Source organism: Physcomitrium patens, chromosome 25 (genome assembly GCF_059467195.1).
Source record: "Physcomitrium patens ecotype Gransden chromosome 25, ASM5946719v1, whole genome shotgun sequence".
NCBI classification, from domain to species: Eukaryota; Viridiplantae; Streptophyta; class Bryopsida; order Funariales; family Funariaceae; genus Physcomitrium; species Physcomitrium patens.
The window spans coordinates 10,419,671-10,440,928 of record NC_143434.1 but is presented as its reverse complement, the minus strand read 5'-3'; the positions used below and the strand labels follow the sequence as shown (position 1 = coordinate 10,440,928).

General features: G+C 33.5%; 2 protein-coding genes and 2 long non-coding RNA genes across 32 annotated transcripts; 3 read left to right on the top strand and 1 right to left on the bottom strand.

Moving 5' to 3' along the window:
- Window positions 1-833: 833 nt before the first annotated feature.
- Window positions 834-7,023, top strand: LOC112277452 (uncharacterized). Of its 15 annotated transcripts, none has more exons than XM_024509790.2 (10): window positions 834-1,357; window positions 2,367-2,485; window positions 2,676-2,720; window positions 3,029-3,456; window positions 3,756-4,115; window positions 4,275-4,700; window positions 4,850-5,040; window positions 5,376-5,606; window positions 5,810-5,897; window positions 6,094-7,023. In XM_024509790.2, the coding sequence occupies exons 4-10, from the start codon at window positions 3,166-3,168 to the stop codon at window positions 6,691-6,693; spliced, it is 2,187 nt and encodes a 728-aa protein (XP_024365558.1). In that variant the 5' UTR covers window positions 834-1,357; window positions 2,367-2,485; window positions 2,676-2,720; window positions 3,029-3,165; the 3' UTR covers window positions 6,694-7,023. The 15 variants fall into 15 exon arrangements, with proteins under 15 accessions (XP_024365558.1, XP_024365559.1, XP_024365565.1 ...); XM_024509791.2 differs by having other exon boundaries at window positions 2,623-2,720; XM_024509797.2 differs by having other exon boundaries at window positions 2,360-2,485.
- On the bottom strand, window positions 5,123-10,382 carry LOC112277455 (uncharacterized). 12 transcript variants are annotated; one of them, XR_012216764.2, is made up of 7 exons: window positions 9,570-10,306; window positions 9,137-9,414; window positions 8,630-8,827; window positions 8,366-8,428; window positions 7,825-8,046; window positions 7,016-7,237; window positions 5,123-6,679 (listed from the first exon to the last, which is right to left on the bottom strand). XR_012216764.2 is itself a non-coding variant. In XM_090247739.1 (7 exons), exons 2-6 carry the CDS (start codon window positions 9,763-9,765, stop codon window positions 7,828-7,830), a joined length of 954 nt encoding a protein of 317 aa, XP_090103865.1. In that variant the 5' UTR covers window positions 9,766-9,845; window positions 10,244-10,382; the 3' UTR covers window positions 5,123-6,679; window positions 7,825-7,827. The 12 variants fall into 12 exon arrangements, 11 of the variants coding, with proteins under 11 accessions (XP_090103865.1, XP_090103868.1, XP_090103867.1 ...); XM_090247739.1 differs by lacking the exon at window positions 7,016-7,237 and having other exon boundaries at window positions 9,570-9,845; window positions 10,244-10,382; XM_090247742.1 differs by lacking the exon at window positions 7,016-7,237 and having other exon boundaries at window positions 9,570-9,826; window positions 10,248-10,373.
- Window positions 8,786-9,410, top strand: LOC149986307 (uncharacterized). The gene is made up of 2 exons (XR_016501034.1): window positions 8,786-8,914; window positions 9,055-9,410. It is a non-coding gene; the product is annotated as an uncharacterized LOC149986307 (long non-coding RNA).
- Window positions 10,383-10,466: 84 nt separating the features above from the next.
- On the top strand, window positions 10,467-13,990 carry LOC141044947 (uncharacterized). 4 transcript variants are annotated; one of them, XR_012216768.2, is made up of 2 exons: window positions 10,467-11,897; window positions 12,169-13,990. It is a non-coding gene; the product is annotated as an uncharacterized LOC141044947 (long non-coding RNA). The 4 variants fall into 4 exon arrangements; XR_012216767.2 differs by having other exon boundaries at window positions 10,467-11,957; window positions 12,193-13,990; XR_012216765.2 differs by having other exon boundaries at window positions 10,467-11,957.
- Window positions 13,991-21,258: the final 7,268 nt, after the last annotated feature.

Below are 21,258 nucleotides of genomic sequence, written 5' to 3'. Positions count from 1 at the left end.
TAGACAATTATATTCAATAGCAATATTAAGCCAAAATAATTTGGACAACATATTAAAAAATTTATTTGATAATTTTAATAATAATGATAAAAAATTAGAAAATATATACTTACTTTATTTAATATGGTATACATGCAATTGAAATGTAATTATTTTATTATAGAATATAAATTTTATTTATTAATATGTAATAAAAAATTTAAAATAAAAAATTCAAATACAAACTTGTGAATCAATATTCAAAATTTACATTAAAATCCATATTTAAAATTAATTATTATTATTTTAATATTATTTTAATTTTTTAAAAATAGATTTAATAACTATTTCGAAGTAAGTTTTTTATTTAAAATTTTAAATTATCATGTGTAAAAATAAATTAAATTATGATTTTTAGTTTTATGCTTTAACTCTTTAACAAAAAAACATACATAATATTTAATCTTTGTGTATGTATATATTTGTTTACATATTTATTATTTTGGTTACATTGACAAAAAAGATATAAGAAAAAAGTTACAAGAATAGCATGCCAAGTTCTTAAGATAATAATATCACAATCGATAAATTTAGAAAAATTCTTTCAAAATTTGATAATATTTTAGAATACATTTGGTTTGGGTTTGTTTTAAAAGTTATGTGGAAGCCCTTGTAACTGTCAAACACATCCATTACAATGCATCGAGTTTGGGGATGCAAGGCAGTGATCCACATTCATCAACGAACGAATGATTCGTTTTGGTTTTCGTCTGTCCGTTCTTGCTTTCGTCCGTCAGCGCCTCTCGTCCGCCCTCGATATCGTGCAGTGGTCGTGGAGCGCAAAGTGATCGACCAAACGATCTCCGTCATTGCTCGCTCGCTGGCGTCGCTGGTTCGCCCGCCCTTCCACCCGGATCATCGACAATTGGTGTGACCAACATTCCTGCATTCACTCTTCACATCATTTTAACTGTCGCTGCAAGTCCGCTCGGCCGAATCCGCATTCCGACGCATTCCTGGTGTCAAGTGCATGCGTTTCCACTACGACGCAAACCCTAACCTCAATCGCTCTCGTTACGATTCAATAATTTGATTTTTCCTGGAAGAAAAATAACAGGAGAAGAACGGTTTCGGTGAGGGAGGATTTTTGCTTTGGCGGAGATGGACGGCGATTGGAGGTGGAGGCAGGAGGGCAGGAGGGCAAGAGGGATGCAGCAGGGAATTAGTGAAAGGGAGGTTTAAGATTGGGAGAATTTCTGATAGGTTTTTCTTGAAGTGATGAGTCCATGGTTGGGGAGCATGGGTTTGCGATGGCGGAACGGTGGTAGGGATGCAAGGATGAGAATGTCGCCTCTTGGAAGACTTGAAGGTGGCAATGGTGAGTATTTTGTGTAGTGAGTGGTGGGAAAAAAAGGTGTGGTTCTTGAAGAGATTGTTAAGAGCTTGCTGTAGCGGATTTTGGAGAGCCTGAAAATTGGTTGTCGTCTGGTGCCTGAATTCTTCCTGCGTGGAGCCACGGGAATGTAGTAAAGTGTGTGCTAGCGGCATTGCAGTGAGTAGCGCGGTTGGTATCCGGGTTTGAATTGGTACCTGCTTTGTGTTCAATTTGATTTACAGCTACCTAGCTAAAATTCCAGGCTCTAAGAGAGTTGCTGTGATCTGCGGAGTAGCACGGTCTATTGCATTCACTTTGTTTTGGCATTCCAGTGCATTTTGCTCTATCATAGGTTATTCTCAAATATTAGGAACAGGTTGGGCTTAAACGGCTTTTTGATCTTCCTTAGTTGCATTGTTGGCATATTTGTTACCCGCTGAGGGCAGATGAATGTCCACGATTTGTGGTTCTCGGAAATAATCGCGTTGGAAAATTTCACGAAGCCATTGCTATGCCATGCATACGTTCGCAAGGGCTGTATCTATTTTCAATTCGCTTTTCCGAGGTGCTACTTTTCGGATGCACCGGTACAGCTATTCCAGCAGTTGAAATTAAACCGGAAAGAGCTTGAGCTTGAGAGCCAAGGAGCCTTTAGGGTTTGGACGTTGTAATGGTGCTGTGCAAAGTTTTTAGGGTGCCGGGGTTTCATCTTTGCATGCTTTACTCAAAAATAGGGGATTAGGGGTGGACTTTATAGGCTTGGCAATGGCGTTCGCAACTATGTTAACTTGGCGTGAAATCATTGATTTTGTAGCGCTTGTTTTTGAAGATGTCAGAGATTGTATGAGAGAGGTGAGTGTTTCTTATTGTGCTATCTGTTCCTTTCTACCAAGCATCTTGGTGTAATTGGTCGGTTCTGTCGACTATCTCGTACCTCATGCCTTTATTTTGGTTCTTTGCATTTGTATATATATATTTAAAAAAAATAACTAAACCCTGACTTAGTGTCCAGGTGTCTTGTCCTGCCGTTGATCGACTTTAAGCCGGACACTAGGAGAATGTCTAAATTACAAGTGCATGCGAATATTTTTCAGCAAGGTCATTGGAGCAAGGTCAGATGCTGCTTATCGGGTACGTTTAGAGTAGACCTTCCATTCTTTTGGTTGATACCAATTTGGCCTAGAGGGGCCTCCTGAAATCTTAGGGCACAGTGGAATCAACCAATTGTTAGGGGCACTTGACCAGTTGGGTCTTTATTCTTTTCTCAGTGAAGCATGTAGCATATACGATGCTGATCTGATGAAGGAGCAACATCTTTCAGGACTCGGGCTCCTGTACTTTTCTTCCTTTACTGCTTTCTCTGTAGGTGGGTATTCTTGCTGTCTTGCCGCTTTTAGTAAGTTATGACTGTAGAGCTTTTGATTGTTGATTCTTTCTTTACTTATTTTTTTCCTGCATTGCGCTTTCAAACTCTTCTGTACTCCGCCAATGTCCTGTTAAGCCTTGCCCTGTCCGCTCATCAGAAAGCGGCGATGGTCTGGTGTGGCACTCCTTTTCAGCCATGGTAGCGAGGGCACATTGACTCACACGTGTCGCGGGTGCAAATGATTACTCTAATTGCGTATTTTAGGTATATCTGGCTGCTGATATTGTACACTTGTCTTTGCAAAGCAGAGTGGTAGTGCTAAGCTTCCCAGGAGTTTCAGAGCTTTCTGGGTTCCATATACAGAATTTGCATCGGTAAATTTATCATCAGTAGAGGCAGGTCAGACTGCGAAGTTGGAGCCTTGAAAGGCCCTGCAGATGTCAAGATGCATCAAGCCACTCCTGTGGATGACCCAACCGTACATAGTCTCGATGAAAGTCATCTGGACATGGGTGCATTAAATACCGACTTCATCGAGGGTATTCTCGAAGAAGACGTACTCGCGATGCAACCGGACGATATGAAAGAGAATCTAAACGTGGCAGAGGTGATAGCGGAGCTTGAGAAAGAGCGACGCAAAAACGTAGAGCTTCTGGGCCGAGTTTCATCTTTGGAAGCAAAGCTAGGTTGTGAAGACAGCAATACTGGACCGCTTCTGGAGCGCACAGATGTGGAGGTTTGCAAAGTGCTTTGACATTAGACTTATGCTTCATATGCTTTTCCTAGTCATAGTGTATCATCAGGAATTGGCGGTTTTGAGCGAGGCTGTTTTTGCTGCTTGTTCATGGGTTTTGGGTTTGGAAGGCCGTAACATTCCTGTTGATGGTTGCTGTACCTCTCTGAGTATCATTTTTTGGTTTTCTCGCCTTGGAACTAGTCTAACCTGGTATTTTGTAAGGATTTGCCTGTAGAAATTGGAGAATGTACCATTTCTTTGTCGAACTTAGACTCATTGTTGGTGTGGATGTGTACTAGGATGACGCTCATCAGGCTCTCAAAAGGCTCAGAGTAGGATCAATAAAGAGCACAGAAGAAGAGGACAAACAGGATGCCAGTGCTATGTCAAGCCCAAATCATATATCTTCACAGATATCAGATGCAATCTCCCCAAGGTTGGAAATTTTTAATGGTACTGGCAGACCTGTCCTTACGTCATACGAGTCGATGGTGAACTGGATGTGCAGGGAAGATGTGAGCAGCGCCGATATAGAAAAGTTGAATGATGCGGGTAGTGAGGATGATGAAGATGATGAAGATGATGATGACGAAGACGACGACGACGACGACGATAACAACGAGCTTGGGGACAATGGGCGTCGGCAAGCAAGAGAGAAGGTGACATATGAGTTGGATATCGATCAGGCTGTTTTGATCTTATATCCTACAATGTTCAGTGTTCAGTTTAACTTGGTTTCACCTTCTAGCTTCGTACGTTGTGGTATTGTCCCACTCATGGAGGTTACCTTCTTGGGCTCGTACATTGTGGTTTTACAGGTCAAACCAGATGAGCAAGATATAGGGTTATCCACTCGTGTACTAGATTCAGATGACAGTGGTGGTGAGGAAACAGGTCTTAAAGACCAGAAAAAGGGTGAAGGCCAGAAGACACTTCAAGGAAAAAGGATTTACTGGAGCAAAAGGTACGGCTATGGACCTTATCCGGTCAGATACCGAGAGGCAGGTATCTATTCTTCATACAAGAAGGCTCCTAAGATTGCCTTCAGCCCAATGGAGGTGAAGAGAATATTGGATTCTGGAGTTTTGTTGCTGAAAAACGCACAGTCGCATACGATGCGCAAGATCATTGTATTCTCTTGCCTTTGTATCCGGCATGGATGTGAGGATTTCTACGAACTTGATTTCAACCATTTTCAGGTCTTTAACCGAGGAGAGCCCTATAAGTCAACAAAGGACCCTGGGGTATGGTGTTCGAAATCTACACCAGCATATGGTCGTCATATTCTATTGGGAATTCATGAAAATACTATTAAACAATTGGCTTTTAAATGAGGATCTTAGTGATTGAGAAAAAATCGTAATACGAACTTTTTGCATCACTATGAATGCAGGAACACCTCTTATACTCTCACCCGAGTGGCCGGACAAAAATATTTTTTCCAAATCGTCAAAACCCTGTGTTGTGCCCCATACGCATAATTGATGAAGAAAAGGAAATGCGACCTACTTATGCTGTCACGCCTTCCTACCTTTTTCTTTGTATGAAATATGGAGGGCGCACACGAAACCTGCCTCAAAATCAGTAAGTATTTCACCTTCTTTTACAATCATTGACTCAGTCCCTTTCGATTATGCAAGTTGGAGCACCATGTTAATAATTCAGATTCTTCATGAACAAAGTGAATAGATGCTTCACTTTGCTATTCATTCGTCTTCTATATTAGAGGTACAATTTGAATGAGCAAGGTTTGCAAATAAACAGGACTGTACATATTGTAGTGTTGGCACACTGAATTGTGTACCAACACTACGAAAAGTTTCGCTGGATTGTTCGTTCGTTATCAGTTTTGGAACATGGTTGAATGTTTATATTTTACCTCCGTCTTTGAAGCATACAGGAGTAAACACATATTATAGGGTAGTGGGGGATTGGGTGACTAGGTACGTGCGGCAGAGGATGGGGCGTAACAAGCTGAAGTCGTTTGGACCACTCATGTGCCAAATGGCGTTGCTGGTTCATGTTCGTACAGGAAGTTTTTTCTTCAAAGCACTTGGGATCACCCTTCTCTTTATGGCTGGGTTCTCTGATGACCAAGTGCGGAAGGAAACTAAGTATCGTAATCTCGATTTGTTGCGAAAATACTACCGGTATTATTTCCAATCAACTCAATTATTCAATTTGCAGCCGGCCTTGCCCCTTATTCTTAATTTCCATTTGCAACAATGACTTTGAAACCGCATCTTAGTGCTTAATCACCTGTTCAAGACCACTTGGTTCGGTTGGATAGAATAGATCTGAAATTAAAACATTCGTCGCACTCCAATGTATACTCGTTTTCTGGTTCTTTCAGGTCTGATGAGTCTGCTAAAGTAGAACAATTGTTTCATCCGTTTCCAACATTTTTTTCTCCAGCGTCGCAGCTTTCGTCCTCGCCCCAGGTGAAATACTTATCAGTCTATTCTTTCATTGCTCACGATCCTATCTTTTCCTGATGTCATCTCTTAATTTTCCATATTCTAATTCTATCCACTTCATCTGTCATGAGAATAATAGAATTCGGATATGCTACGAATTTCATTTTTGTATGGTTCTTTTCGAAGGGAGTGGTTTATTTATCGTGCAGTTTTTTCGCAGGGAACAACAGCACAATCTCAAGCTCCTACATCAACAACTCTGCCTCAAGCAGCTCCGCTAGTGAAGAAGCCCCCTCCACTTCTCGTTCGCAAAGATCCTGCACCTGTGCCAGTTTCCGTCACTGCGAGGCCCAAACCATCCACTGACCGTCCGTATAGGCGCATCCCACCACTGCCCTTCCACCTTATGAAAGCTCCAAAACGAGGACGGAAGCCCAAGAATGCTGAGAAGTCGAATCCAACTCTTCTTGCCCCTTCTCCTTACGGCGCTTTTCGGCATTACCCACCCATGGGATTTCCTCCTATGCCACCCCCTCCGGGCTGGCGTCCAGGAAATGGGTTTCCCCCTCCAAGCTCTTTCCCTTTTCCCTTCCCAATGTTTCCTCCTAATCCACAACTGGGGTCCTCTTCCCCTCCGCCATTCTTCCCTCCTCCCTTCGCATTTCCTCCGTTCATGGTGCCACCTCCTCTCTCATCTCCACCTCAGCCTTCGCAGCAAACGCCTGCACAGCCAGAGTCCATACAGCAGGAGCCCCACCAACCTGATGTACAGTCTCTATCTTTTGTCACAGAGTGTGACCGCAAATCTGGGGGCACGTAGGTGGCCACAACGAAAATCGAGATGGGTGGTCAGGAGCCGTGGATTGAAAGCCCAAAGTGACCAGAGGTCCGGTAGTAGTAGCCAAGTGGGATGACATTTTTTTACTACCTACAGAGACGGAGTTGCTAGTTCCAATTTTTTGCCACCAGTTGAAGCAACAGTACAGAGCGCTGTGAGGATGGACTACATTTTTTTCTTACATTCTCTTTATCTTCGAACTAGCGCCGTAGACTGATCTCAGGGCCATCTAACCAGTGGCCGTGACAATGTGAATATTATCTTGTCGACAAAACTTAATTGTTTTAGGTGTATGTTAAGATACCTTCCAAATGCGGGCGTCATCACAAGTGGTGAATCGTGAACCGTGTGAATTTGCGTGAACTGTTTTGAAGGTTTCATGGTATTTGTTTTGTTTTGTTTTTTCTTATTTCACTCTACGCAATTTTCATCCTAGCTCTGAATGGAATGAACTTTCCTATCTCTTTGTGATGACACCACGGCTGCGCTGCTTTCTTTTTAAGGCACTTGCTTTCTTGGTCTTACCCTTTCCCATCAACGTCACTAATGTGTTACATACTTGTTTGAATAATGATACGCAGTGATTGTGATTGCAGTTCGTCTTGTGGTGTGTAGTCCGACTGAACTAGACATGGTGCACTCAAGGAGACTGGCATTGCTCAAACTCCTAATATTGCAGAATAGGGCGAGGCGCAATCTGATTTATGTGCATTGCACACGGAACAGTATTTACCGTCACCGTGATTCTTCTCAATCTAAACACTCTGCAAGTGCCTTCAAAGGTGGATACGTATGAACCGAAGTTTGCCATGTTGGCTATGCACAAAGAAGAAAGAAATTTGGTCCATAATTGGATGGTATTACCACAAGGCTCAAAATCTTGAAAAGGCAACTTCGCTAGCGACTGAATCAGAATGCTTTACTCCTGAATTTCACCCAGAAAGACCTTAATTTTGACAACTACAGAAGCTCATCAAAGTTACAACTGACCTGTTTCTGCTTTCACTGGTGAAGTCTCAACTATATTGCAAAACGAAACACGTCATACAATCCATGTTTTAGGGTGTTACTATTGCTCCATTGCAATCAGGTGTAGGGTCTCAACGAACTTACAAATTACATGATATGGCATCCTTGAGGGGGTGATGCACGTGTAGGCGGTGGAGGCGGTGGAAGCGGAGGAGGCAGAGGTACAAGATTCTGACTCCCGTTTCCATTTCGAGGTTTCTTGCTCCTTCGATGTTTCATGCGCCTCAAACAAGACATTACCGCCTCCTTCTGAGCCACAGCGACTCGCCGTCTGATGTGCTTCCTTGGCGGCTTCGAGAGAGTTAACTGCAGCCACCACAAATTGTTCAATGACCTCTATCGCTCGGTCTCTCTCACTCCCTCACAGTCGCTTCAGTTGACAATCTCCAGGGATCGGCATGAGGACAGAGAAGGCGGGGGGAGGGGGATCTGAATGCAGCAATTCTATTCCAAGGTTAGGGTTGTGTTAGTTGTGGATCACGCTTTTTCTGTAAGAAGCTGAAGGTACAGAAACTTAAGCGACTTCTAGTCCAAAAAACGAACCAGTTCATGCTCTACCTCACAAGGTTGCAATGAAGCAATAGTGAACGAAATCGTGAGACATCTCTCTTTTGATGTATCATACCACACTTTTGACTTCTTTTCGAATTCTTCTGTACACATCATCCGGCGCCGTGATTGTACAGACCTAGCAGCACAGGAAATTGAGCTTCAGACTCTTGTCATAGAAGAAAGACATTACCCGCCGATTCCACTGTTTCAACCATTGTTTCTACAACCCCTTTTTTTTTTTTTTTTTTTTTTTTTTTTCTTTTTTGATTTGGATAGAACCTGTGTAAGTTCCTAAGATAAAATGATGAGTTTAATAATCAGAACAATCAGGACCCACCTTCTTTACAACGGAGATAGAGGTCTTTTCATAGAAGGCGACCACAGGCAGGGATTCCTTCTTGAAAGTGATGAAACGCTTTCTGATAGTTGCAGGGTTGTCATCAGTTCTCCCACCTATTAGTCCACGCTGCATGAGCCGCTGCAGAAGCACTTGTTGGGGTGCATGAAGATACAGAACTAAGGTTGGCGCCCTCACCTAATCCGTCATGTTCAGGTGCGTTAAGTTGCTGGTTCTCGGTGTGACCATTTCGCGAACTTCAACTTTGTACCAATGTGATAAAAGGTACGTGACATGCGGATGAAACATCAACATGTTCTACTACCGACTTTTCATTATTCCATTCTACTGCGCAATAGTATAAATGTGAATGGAAAACTCTAGCTTGAATCCCTAATTAGCATCCACACTTTGATTGGTTTCAGGTTGGTCACCGAAGTAAATTCTGAACAAGATGGTCAAGGGAAAAAAAAATCTAGGAAGTTTCATAGTATATAAACTTTATACTTGTTTTTGGAATGCCCGAGCTTGGTTTGTTGCACGCGGGAATCCATCAAGTAAATAACCAGAAGAGTTGTTTGGTGCTTTTATGGCCTTTATTATGAGCTCCAGAGTCAGCTTCAGGGGTACTAATTTTCCGTCCTTCATGATCTCTGAACATTCCTTTCCAACTAGGGTACCGCGTTCCATCTCTTCCCTCAGTAACTCCCCTATCGAGATGTGCTTGAATCCAAACTCTTTCGCCATTCGACTGCACTGAGTTCCCTTACCTGTCCCTGGCCCACCTGCGACGTCCATACAAAAGCAGTGACGCTGTTACAACCCTGATATCATACCATTCCAAGAGTTTCAGTAAACGATATGATTCAGGGGAAATGTATGAAGTTAACAGAATACAACAAGCCATCTCCAGTAAGTGCTACCTCGTGAACATGAATACCTATCACAAAAATAATGGGTTTATCATCCTCTGGAATGTCAACTTTAGAAGAGATAGAGCCCATATCCCAGATCGACACTGTCTCCGGTTCAATCTCCTCCGGTTCAATTTCCGCCTCGTCTTCGTCTTCGTTTGCGTCTTCTTTCTCTTCTATCGGTTCGCCTACCCTTGGCTCACTTGAAATTAGTTGGCCCATTAGCCAAATCCCTTCTTCACGCACATTCTGACCATCTCCTTAATCGTTCACTCAGTTGTGACTGGTAAAACAAAGCAGAGCTTCGGTTGGATCCCGAGGTTGAGTCAGTGACATTCTCAGTTTAAACATAAAGAACTTTCTAAGCACAAAAAAATTAATGATCTAACAAGGTCTGAAGGAGTCGATTTGTAAATGATTTCTACTTTCAGTACCAAGATGCTGTTTGTTTACGAACCAGTTTCAAAGGATGAGAAGAAAAAAAATATAACAGTACCTGCTGTGACTAGATTTGACCACACAAAAGAAAATGAACTAAAATCAATTTGCATCCTGGTCATTGTTCCAGTCATCATGTACGATTTTACAATGAGAATGGCAAACACTGTCTACACTTTTCGAACATGATCAAGACGTCATGATAGTGCTAAATTAAAAATAATCAGGAATCAACGAGATATGTGAGGGCTAGTGGTATAACTCGCCATGCAAACCAAGTGCCATGGTTGAAGACAATAAGCCATAGCGAGGAAAACACCCAACTAAACAGTTCGGACCTCTAGCTGAGGCGAAGGGTGTTCGCCCAAACCACGAACTTTAGAAACTCCAAGTTGGAGAAGACACGACATGCGAAGAGGCGGCATTCGAAACGTTATCTAAACACGATATGAACTGCCCAGGGAATACAACTACCTATATCTATGAGCAAAGTTTTGGTTTTGTCTCCTTACAAATCCTCTATCTGTTTCTTCACCTTCAAGCTTGGGACCCAAATTTTGATTCTAGAATTATTTGGCACCGTGATAGAAATCTACATTTGAATTTAATAGAACTTCCAACGTAGATCGCGCTCAAAGGCCTCTCAGATGAGTTTCAAACGGTTGCTCTTGACTTATAAAAGGTTCTTGGTTTGAGAAAACTTTGGAGCATCAGTTTTATATAGCCATATAGTCAAGTGCTGGTTAGGAGATGGAGGTGATGGTGCATAATTCAATGAAAAACAACAAAAACACATTTTTATTGATTATCTAAAATTATTAGTTTATTGCTGGCTCTACTTGGCCACGGCATTGTGCAATCTTAAGCAAAATCACTGCAATGCATTCTAACATCAAAAAATAGGCAAGTTGTAGCAGCTAAATTCATTAACGCCAAGGAGGCAATAGCTAAGCCTTATTAATATTGGCAAGACAACAATCCACAAATCACAGCAACAAGATATGTTGACAATTCTTCTAACTAGTGTATTATTTAATTCTAATATTGATAAAAACTCTAAAGGCTTTTTTACACTAAGATATAAGAAAAAAGAGGCTTAGGAAGGAATTGGCTTGCAATAATATATTTCTAAAGTAGTAACAATTATTTAAGTTAATGTTGGGAATACCTTTCTATAATCAACATCTACTATATAACATGATAGATTGAGGATTTTTTTGGCCATCTTCTTATTACTAATCATATTAGGATTAATAATAGAACAACTTTAGATACAATTATAATCAAATTTAGTTCTATTAGCTATTCAAAAAATCTCTATAACAAACAAGTTTCTAAATGCCTCTCTAAATAGGACATTAAAAGATCAAAGATTGCATCTTAGAAAATATTATAATGCCATCTCAAAATGCCAGAGCAATCTCTTAGATGTTAAAATTAGCTAATTAAGTAGATAGATCATATCATGTAAAGAAAATTAGCAGTGCTAATTATGAAAAATCTATGGTATTGCTGTAAAAAAATTTAATTCTAAATACATTGTTGATACTACTTTAAAATAACAAATTCTCATTGTAGACAATACCTAACATACAAGGCACAAATCAAGCCAATTCTTTTAAAGTGTGGTTACAATCTCATAATCAAGACCAAATCAATAATTTTTATATTTCAAGGAGCTTATAAGGACTTTAAATAGATAATAAGAATAATTACATTAAAAATACAATGATTTTTATTCCAAAGATAAATAAAATAAATTATGACTATATTAAAACTATATGAACTAAGAAATTTAACTATAAAAATTAACCAATATCAAAGTCAAATAATACATATAGTATGGAAAAAAATAAAAAAGATCTAAATCAAATATGAGTATTATGACCTTTATTACATCTCTAATTGCAACCAAGGTCCAAAATAATAGTGTGTGTTAGCTATTCTTTTAATATAAAAGATTTATTATAGTTGTAGTAAGTCTTAACACAATAACTATTTTTAATCTTAAATATAAATTTTATTTGTGCAAACTATCCAAAATACTACATATAATTTCATTACTTTTAAAGTACTATAAATACACATATTAATATTAGTATTTATTAAGATAAGAAGAGATAGATAGAAGTAGATAAATTTAATAATAGCTTATAGGAAAGCTTCTTAGAAGCTTTATAAATGCAGATTTGACTTTCTAAGTATTTATAGGTAATTGATAAGTTGAAAAATTTGCCAACAAATTGACCACAAGCCTCACATGTTGACTATTTGCTTTACAAGTTGGCAATATGGCACATGTATTGAAAACCTACCTTGCAAGTTAAGTACATGTCAAATGACCTATAGAATGTCTCTATGTAATTTTTTAATTAGATAGTATATATAGAAACAAAAGTGATACCTTTTTACTTCTTGTCAACTCTTTCTTGCTTTTAGTCTAATTTCAAGAGTATGTACATTTCTTATCTTTAGGAATAGCAATTTCAATTTTTTCTTAATTATATATATTTTTTTGCTTTCTTTATGTCATCTTTCTTTGAGATACATCTTACATGTTTAATTAAATTCTTTAAGTTCTTAATATTGACACAAAGTCAACGTAATTTAGCTCTAGAAATATGATTAAGTTTTTTTTGATTTTATCAAGGCAAATACATCACAAACCTTATTGTTGAATTTAGTTCTAAAAGGCCAATACTCAATTAAGAGGAAAAATCAAGGATATGTAGTAGGCCTTGAGTATCACTAAGACATAATAATAAGCAGGCTTATAAGGCATGGATAACTCATATATATCCACGTATAATTGACAACATAGTAGTTGGCTTCACAAATTATAATTTATTTGATTAAATTCTAATACACAACAAATTATGCAATCTAGGCCGACATAGGTATTAAATAGGTTAAACCTATGAAATTAGTATCCTTAATGGATTAGACTAAATTTGAGACAATTCAAGAAACAAAGTTAAATTTTCCATCCCTACTTATACTTTCTATATTATGTAAAAATCAGTATGAGAATATATTGAATATTTGACTATAGAAGAGTTTAATCTTAACTTCAAATTGCATCACAATCAAAACAATATATAAGGTGTTTAGAAACATCTTGTTGGCAATCTTGAATAACTTAAGTAAGTTTTTAATCATCTTAAGTATATTCTATTAATCTTAAAAAATCCTAGATATATCTTATTATACATTTTAATCAATTAAAAATGAACCTTAAATAATCTTTAAAAATTTTATTTAAATCTTTAAAAAATCCTAATAAATAAAAATAAAGTTTCAAAAAATTCTAATAAATCTTCAAAAAATTATGAAGAATTCATAAAAAAATCTAAAATAATTCTAATAAATCTTTAATAATTATAAAAAAACCTGTTAATAAATCATAATTAAATCTTATATCATGGAAATACATATTTACTCTAATATGTACCTATGTGATTAAATAAAAGTAGATAAAAATAAATTTATTTCATAATATTTTCTAGACAAGCTTCTTAGAAGCTTTATAGACATTGCTTTGATTTTATATGTGTTTGTAGTTGATTAGTATGTTAGAACTTGGTCAAAAAGTTAATCACATGATGGTAGCTTGTGGAATAAGCTAATTATGTGGCAAACATATAAAAAACTTACCTTGCAAGTTAAGATACGTATCTTGGAAAGTTAACTTATTTTGGAGGTCCTATAGGATATTGCCATGTAGTTCCTAGTTAAGAGTATATATTGAGGCAAGAGTGAAGCCTTCTTCATCTTTGTCAATGCCTTTCTAGTCCTTAGTCTTGTTTCAAGACTTTCTAATCTTCTTAACTTTGGCAATAACCATTCTAGTTTAATATATTACCATCTTTGAGTGGTTTTTTAGTCTTTTTGAGTGACACAAGAGTGTATTAACATTTTAGTTTTTTAAGGTTCATATCTTTAATAGTTTAATAAGAATATTAATTCATTGTTCTTATCTTGTTTTAAAAGTGAGTGAATTATTCCACTTTTATTATCGAGTTTTGAAGGTTACGGATTATCCAACTTTGAATAAATTATTTAGTTTTCTAACATTGATTTTTTCTTTAAAGAGAGTAGATTACATTTCTTTGTAGAAATTTTCATTCAACATTATTGGTTGCAAATTACCCTCTTCTAATTTGACTTGTACATTAGTCAAGTTATTTGAAATAGAAGAAATAATTATGGATGTTATACTTGGTAAAAGTAAAAATAGATTTACAACTATTATAGATCTTTACAAATTTGTCAACATTCTTAGGATAGAAATTTCATACATTACTAGTGCCAATTAAGAAAATACTAACCTTGTGCCTATGAAAGACTTCAAAGTCTATGCCAAGAAGTTGTGCAATTAAAAGAAGCAAGTAGATTGATCTCACAATCAAATCCAAGAAGTTTTGCTTCTACAAGTACAATGGGGATAAGAATAAGTATGCCTAAGAAGTTTGATGGAACAAGATCAAAATTTTAAGGATTTCTATAATAAGTCAAGTTCTATCTTTGATTGCATGCCTTCCAATATCTTGATGGATTTATTCAAGTTGTGTTCATAAGTACACTTCTATCTAAAAGTGATTTCTCTTATTTTATACATTAAATAGAAAAAGATTCACGACTCTTTTATGCTTTGAATTCATTCTTATAAGTATTTATAAGCACATTAAAAAAAAATAATCAAAAAAAAATAGTAGAGACCAAGATTTTATCTTTATGACAAAGATCATGCTCAAGTACCATATATGCTACTAAATTCCATAACCTTACTTACAACGTGGACTAGAATGAAAAAGCCTTTATTAAATAATTTTGATATGGATTGAAGAATAATGTCAAAGATTTGTTATTGACAATACCAAAAATAAAATCTTTAGAAGAATTTATTGCTTAAATCATTATATGTAACAATAAATTATTTGAAAGGCATTAATAATAAAGATTTGAGTAAAGAGAAATAAATCAAGTAATGATGGTAACTCTTAAGTTTTCAAAAACTTATTCATCAAGGTTGAAACCAATACAAATTGATATAGTAAATTTTATACTTCTTAGTAAGCAAGAAAAGAGCCATTGTCATCAAAAAGTTTTATGCCTATATTGTGGAAAATCCAATCACACTACTCAATATTGTCCAAAGAAGCAATTCAATCACAAAATAAAGAGCATGCCAAAGGGGATGATATGTCAAAAAACAAGTCTCTCCAACTACAATATGAACTATGTAGATAGAATCTTATACAACTCTTAATAAAGATCCTATTTTTTCTTCAAATCCCTCACCTTATTTCACAATAGAAGTTTGTTTAAAACCAAAAAATTACAAAGTCTTAGCCTTATTGGATTTAAGATCCTCAGCCTATTTTTATAAATAAAGACTTTGTCAAAAAAAATAAGATATATCTATAGTTAAGAAATTCAAAATTATACATGTAGAAATAATAGATAGTCATTTATTGTCTTTTGAGGATGTTACACATGAAACCATTCTTAGAGAACTAGCAACTATTGGTCATAATAGTTTTATAATATTTAATATGATTATAATTCTTTTTAATTTAATTATTTCAGGATTATTGTGATTAAAACGATATAACTCTTAGATAGACTAGATTTCTCATAATCTTAATTTTTTTCATAAATTAGGCCAAAATTTTTCTAGACAAGTAAAAATCCATAAGACCAATACATCTAAATTATTATTGGTTGGTGCAAAAACTTTCATGCATGTTACAAAAGAAAGGTCAAAATTTATTATATATTTCACACTTATTTTTGATGGAAAAAACATTTTAAGTGGCATTTTAAGCCAAAATTTAGATTATCAAGATGTCTTTGGAAAAAAAATACAAATATTTTATTAAAATATTATCTTTATGATTATTCCATTGATCTTTAAAAAAGAGCTCAACCACCATTTAGACCAATCTATAGTATATCTCAAAACAAGTTGGCTCCTCACAAAGAATACATTGATGAAAATTTGGCTAAAGATTTCATACGCCATTTTAAATCTTCAACCAAAGTTTCTATCTTATTTATAGAAAAAAGATGGATATCTATGGATGTGTGTGGATTATTGAAGACTTAATAAGATCACCATCAAGAATATGTTTCCTCTATCTTTGATTTTAGGACTTTTTGATAAATTGAATCAAGCAAAGATTTATATAGATCTACTAAGAACATATAATTTGGTATGTATTAAAAGAGACAAATAGAAAACTAAATTTCAAACTAAGTATAGATATTTTAAATATAATATCATGCCTTTTGGCCTCATAGATGCACCAATTGCTTTTCAACATCTAAAGAATGATGTTTTTTGTAAGTTTCTTAGTGATTTTTTTGTATGTTATTTAGACAACATCTTGATCTATTCTAAGAATATAGAAGAGTATGAATTTTATATTTGTCATGTATTTTAAAAACTAAGAGATGCAAAATTATATGTCAAGATGGAAAAATGTATATTATATATTACTCAAGTTGACTTCTTAGGATACATCATTTCAAATGATGGTCATATGATGGATTCTAAGAAGGTCTAATCTATCATAGATTAAAAGATTTCAAAAAAATTAGAAATATATAATATTTTTTGAGATTTTTTTTTTTTTTTTTTTTTTTTTTTTAAGTTGTGACCTTTCTTATACATTGTTGTATTACATATATTCTTGCTTGAGAATATATTAGGCACTTAGCTGTAGAAGATAAATAATAATACAACAATAATTCTACCAAATCTAATAGAGCCTTAAATTAACTTAAAGTAATCTCTAATAATTCAATCAAAATTAATCTATCAAAATAAATTTGAAAAAAGTCATAAAAGAAATATAAATAATCCTAAAAAAAATATTAAAAATAAAAATCCTAATATAATCCTAATTAAAATCTTAATTAAAACTTAATTAAATTCTAGATCAAATATTAATTGAAACCCTAATTGAATCTTAACCAAATCTTAGGTCAAATCTTAATCTAATTTCAATAAAACCTTAAACTATAATAAAATCCTAAAAAAATTCTAAATCAAATTCTAAAAAAATCCTAATTCTAAAAAAGTTCTAAATCAAATCTTAAGCAAATTTTAATCTTAAATCAAATCCTAATCAAATCCTAGACCTTAAATATACTCTTAATAAATCTAATAGCAAAATGAAATCTCAAAAACTAATGATCAAATTTTTAACATCAATTCAAAACTTACTTAATTTTTAATGTCTTATTTAGAAAAAAATACAAGAAAGATGAAATCAATCATACTTATCAATTGAAAGAAATGCAAGATAATTCAATCAAGTGTTAAGTGGCTTCTTACTTCAATTTCAATGCTAAATTTCCAACACCAATATCTCTTTCTTAAACCATCTAATTCCTCTCAAATTTTACTTAAAATGTTGGAAATCTAGTCTAGTACCTATATAAAAAAATTCACTTCAAGCTAATTGATAGATTGTAGAAGATCTTAGAAATATTCACTAATCTTCAAACTCCAATTTTTGAGACCTCAACCCACAAAAACCTTTACACACTTTGATTGAATTATTTGATTGACTTCAAAATTTGCATACAGATTAACAACTATCATACTAAGATAGTGCCCAAAATTCACTTGTGCATACATTGCAAAACTCAAGAAACCTTCAAATTTGTAAACATATTTTTATTTTTTAAAATCTAAACCAACCAAGAACATTGTTAACTTTGAAAATTCTTCAAAAATTCAATATTGATTTAGTTGACATAAAACTAATGCAAAAAAATCTCTTTTTAAGTTTACTCTTATATTCCACTCTTTGATCTACTAAAGAATCCTAAAATCACTATAAGTAGGTGGTTTTATATCTCAAGGTCTGATTTCAATCTAGGTTGACAATTAGTCGTCTATGGGTATCAATTCTTAGCTTCTTAAGATAAATTTTGCTTAAATCTACTTTTAATTCTTTTCTACACATGCCTATATTATTTAACTTTTTAATATATTTTTTTTTGCTTTATTTATGGTTCTACAAAGTAAATAAAAGCTTATTTTGGAAAAGTATAATATTAGCATCTTTTAGTTTTATTATTTTTTTGAAAATTATTTATATTTTTAAGATAATTTTTTATATTATTTTAAAATAAGATCTATAATATAATGTTTTTTTTTTCTCTTTTATTTATTAACTATATTACATCATGACAATGCCTGATATGTAAAGACAAACTTGAGTTGAACAAAGAAGCTGAAGCATCTTTTGAAGCCTTAAAGACAACATTTATTTCTACACCAATCTTATATCGCATCAACTTTTTGAAGGTTTTCTTCATAGAAACAAATGCATCATGCTTTACTATAGGTGATGTTTTGTCATAAATGGGAGTAGATGACAAGCTTTACTTGATAGCTTTTTATCCTAAGAAATTTTCAGTAGCCAAGATTAACTATGAGGTTCATGGCAAAGAACTTCTTATAATTATAGATTCATTTCAAAAATAGCATCATTAATTATAACTCACTTCTAGTCTAGTCATTGTATATATGAATCACAAGAATCTCAAGTATTTTATGTCAGCATGCATTTTGAATTGTCATAAAGTTTGTTGGAGCATGTCTTTATTACAATTTGATTTTAAGATTATGTATCAACCTAAAAAATAATAAGATTTGTCAGACATCTTTTCTAAATATTCTTATCTTGTACCAAAAGAAAGAGACATAGCTTTTGATCGATAAAGAATAATTCTCTTAAAGCCAAAGCATTTTCATCTTTGAGCAATAAAATCAATTTTGACTATTGATTCAACCTTTGTCAAGCAAATTCAATCAAATATGTCTTCTAATCTTCTTATTTATGATATCAAGAATAATTCTTTTAAGTCTCATGATACTTTTAAGTTTTAGTTTAAAAATAATCTATTCTATTTTAAAAAACAATTATATATTCCAAAAGATGAAGTATAATTATGTATTCTTCAAGCTTATTATGATTTTTCAATAATTGAATATTTTGGATACAATAAGACTTTAGAGCTAATATCTAAAGATTTTTTGTGGCTTCAAATATGAAAGGCAATCAAAGGCTTTATACAATCATGTAATATTTGTTCAAGATCTAAAATTCCTCGTCATCAATCTTATAGACTTTTTTAATCATTACATATTCCAAAACAATTATAGTCTTTTATTTCTATGGATTTTATCATAGAACTTCTTATCTTAAGTTTCTATAATTCTATATTCATAATAGTAGATTGTTTTATAAAGATGGCATATTTTGTATCATGTACAAAATCTATTTCAAGTGAAGAAACGGCTAAGTTTTTTTCTTAAAAATATCTATCACTATTACAGATTGCCTAAGGATATTATATTAAATAAGAAAATTCAATTTATATGAAGATTTTAAAAAATCCTTTATAAGATTTTAAAGGTAAATATAAATCTTTCTTCAGCTTTTTATCTTCAAACTAATGAGTAAACAAAATAGATGAATCAAGTTTTGGAGCAATATTTAAAGTATTCCATCAATTATCATCAAGATGATTGAACAATTCTTTTGCCATTAGTAGAGTTTATATACAATAATCCAATAAATTCTTTTCTTCAAAAAAGATCTTTTTTTATCAATTATGGTTATCATCCATGACTTCATAAAATTAACTTTTCAAAAGTTGATAATCCTATGGTAAAAAATTTGATAAATTATTTGTCAAAGCTATACACAACAATAAAAGAGTAGTTAAAGGAAGCTTAAGAACAACAGAAGATCAATAAAAATGCCTATTATAAAGAACAACTATGATTTATTGTAGGTGATAAGATATGACTACTTTATTGTAATATCAAAATTACTTATCCTTGTGATAAGTTATACTATTTTAAGCTTGAATATTTTTCTATTTATAAATAAGTCAATCCTATTGCTTATCAATTATATCTACTAAAGTTTATGAAGATCCATCTCATATTCCATGTGTTTCTTTTTGAACCATATAAGATAATAAATATCTTGGAAAGAAGACAAATACCACATCTTCTTATAATAATCAAGAATTTGAGATAGAAGAAGTCTTAGATTTAGAGTAATATTAAAATAGGTTAAAATATCTTATTCATTGGCATAGATATAATATTAATGAATGCTTATAGAAGCCAACAAAGAATCTTGTAAATGCAACAAAGAAGGTTGAGGCTTTTTATTGATGACATCAATAAAAACCAGGATAAAGAATTACAAAATCCATGAAAGATGATGACCTCTTCTTGTGGAACTTGTCCCTAAAAGAAGGAGTAATGTCACAAACATACATATTTATTCTAATTTTACATATATGATTTAGTAGAAGTAGATAAAAGTAGATTTATTTCATAATATTTTTTAGACAAGCTTCTTATAAGCTTTATAGATATTGCTTTGATTTTACATGTATTTTTAGTTGATTGATAGATTAGAAACTTTGTCAATAAGTTAACCACATATTGGTAGCTTATGGAATAAACTAATTATGTAACATACATATAAAAAACTTGCCTTACAAATTAAGAGTATATATGGAGTGAAACCTTCTTCAATCTTGTCAATGCCTTTCTAATCTTTAATCTTATTTCAATACTTTTTAATCTTCTAATCTTTGGCAATAGCCATTCTAATTTAATATATTATCAACTTCCAAATGTTTTCTAATCTTTTTAAGTGACATAAGAATATATTGATAGTTTAATTCTTTAAGTTTTGTATATTTGAAACCTTAGCCAAATCTTATAACAAGTTTAAAACCTCAATAATTTTTAAATCAATCTTTAAAATTTATTCAAGTTTTAAAAAATTCTCAATCATTTACTTGATAATAAGCATACAAAATCTAAAGAGAAGCAAAACTATCAATTAGAAGAAAAAACACTTAATCTACTTAGATCCTATTTGTTATCCTTCTTTAATCTTAATTCCAATCTTTGACCATCTTCAATCATCTTTTTTAATCTTTATGTCAATTTTCACTTATCAATTTGCTACAAAATTTATAAAAAAATTCTAATCTTTTATATTCTATAATAAAATAGAATTATCAATAACAACTTTGATTTTGTAAAGTTTTATGAAATTATTTTCTATTCAAATTAAAAAATCTAATACTTAAAAAATTCTTATCAAGTATATTCTTTAATTTTTTTCTTCAATCAATAAAAAAAACTCGTACTTTCTAAAAGTTATGTAGTTTTATATCTTAAGGATTTATTTCAATCTTAGTTCATAATTGGGACTCTTTAGA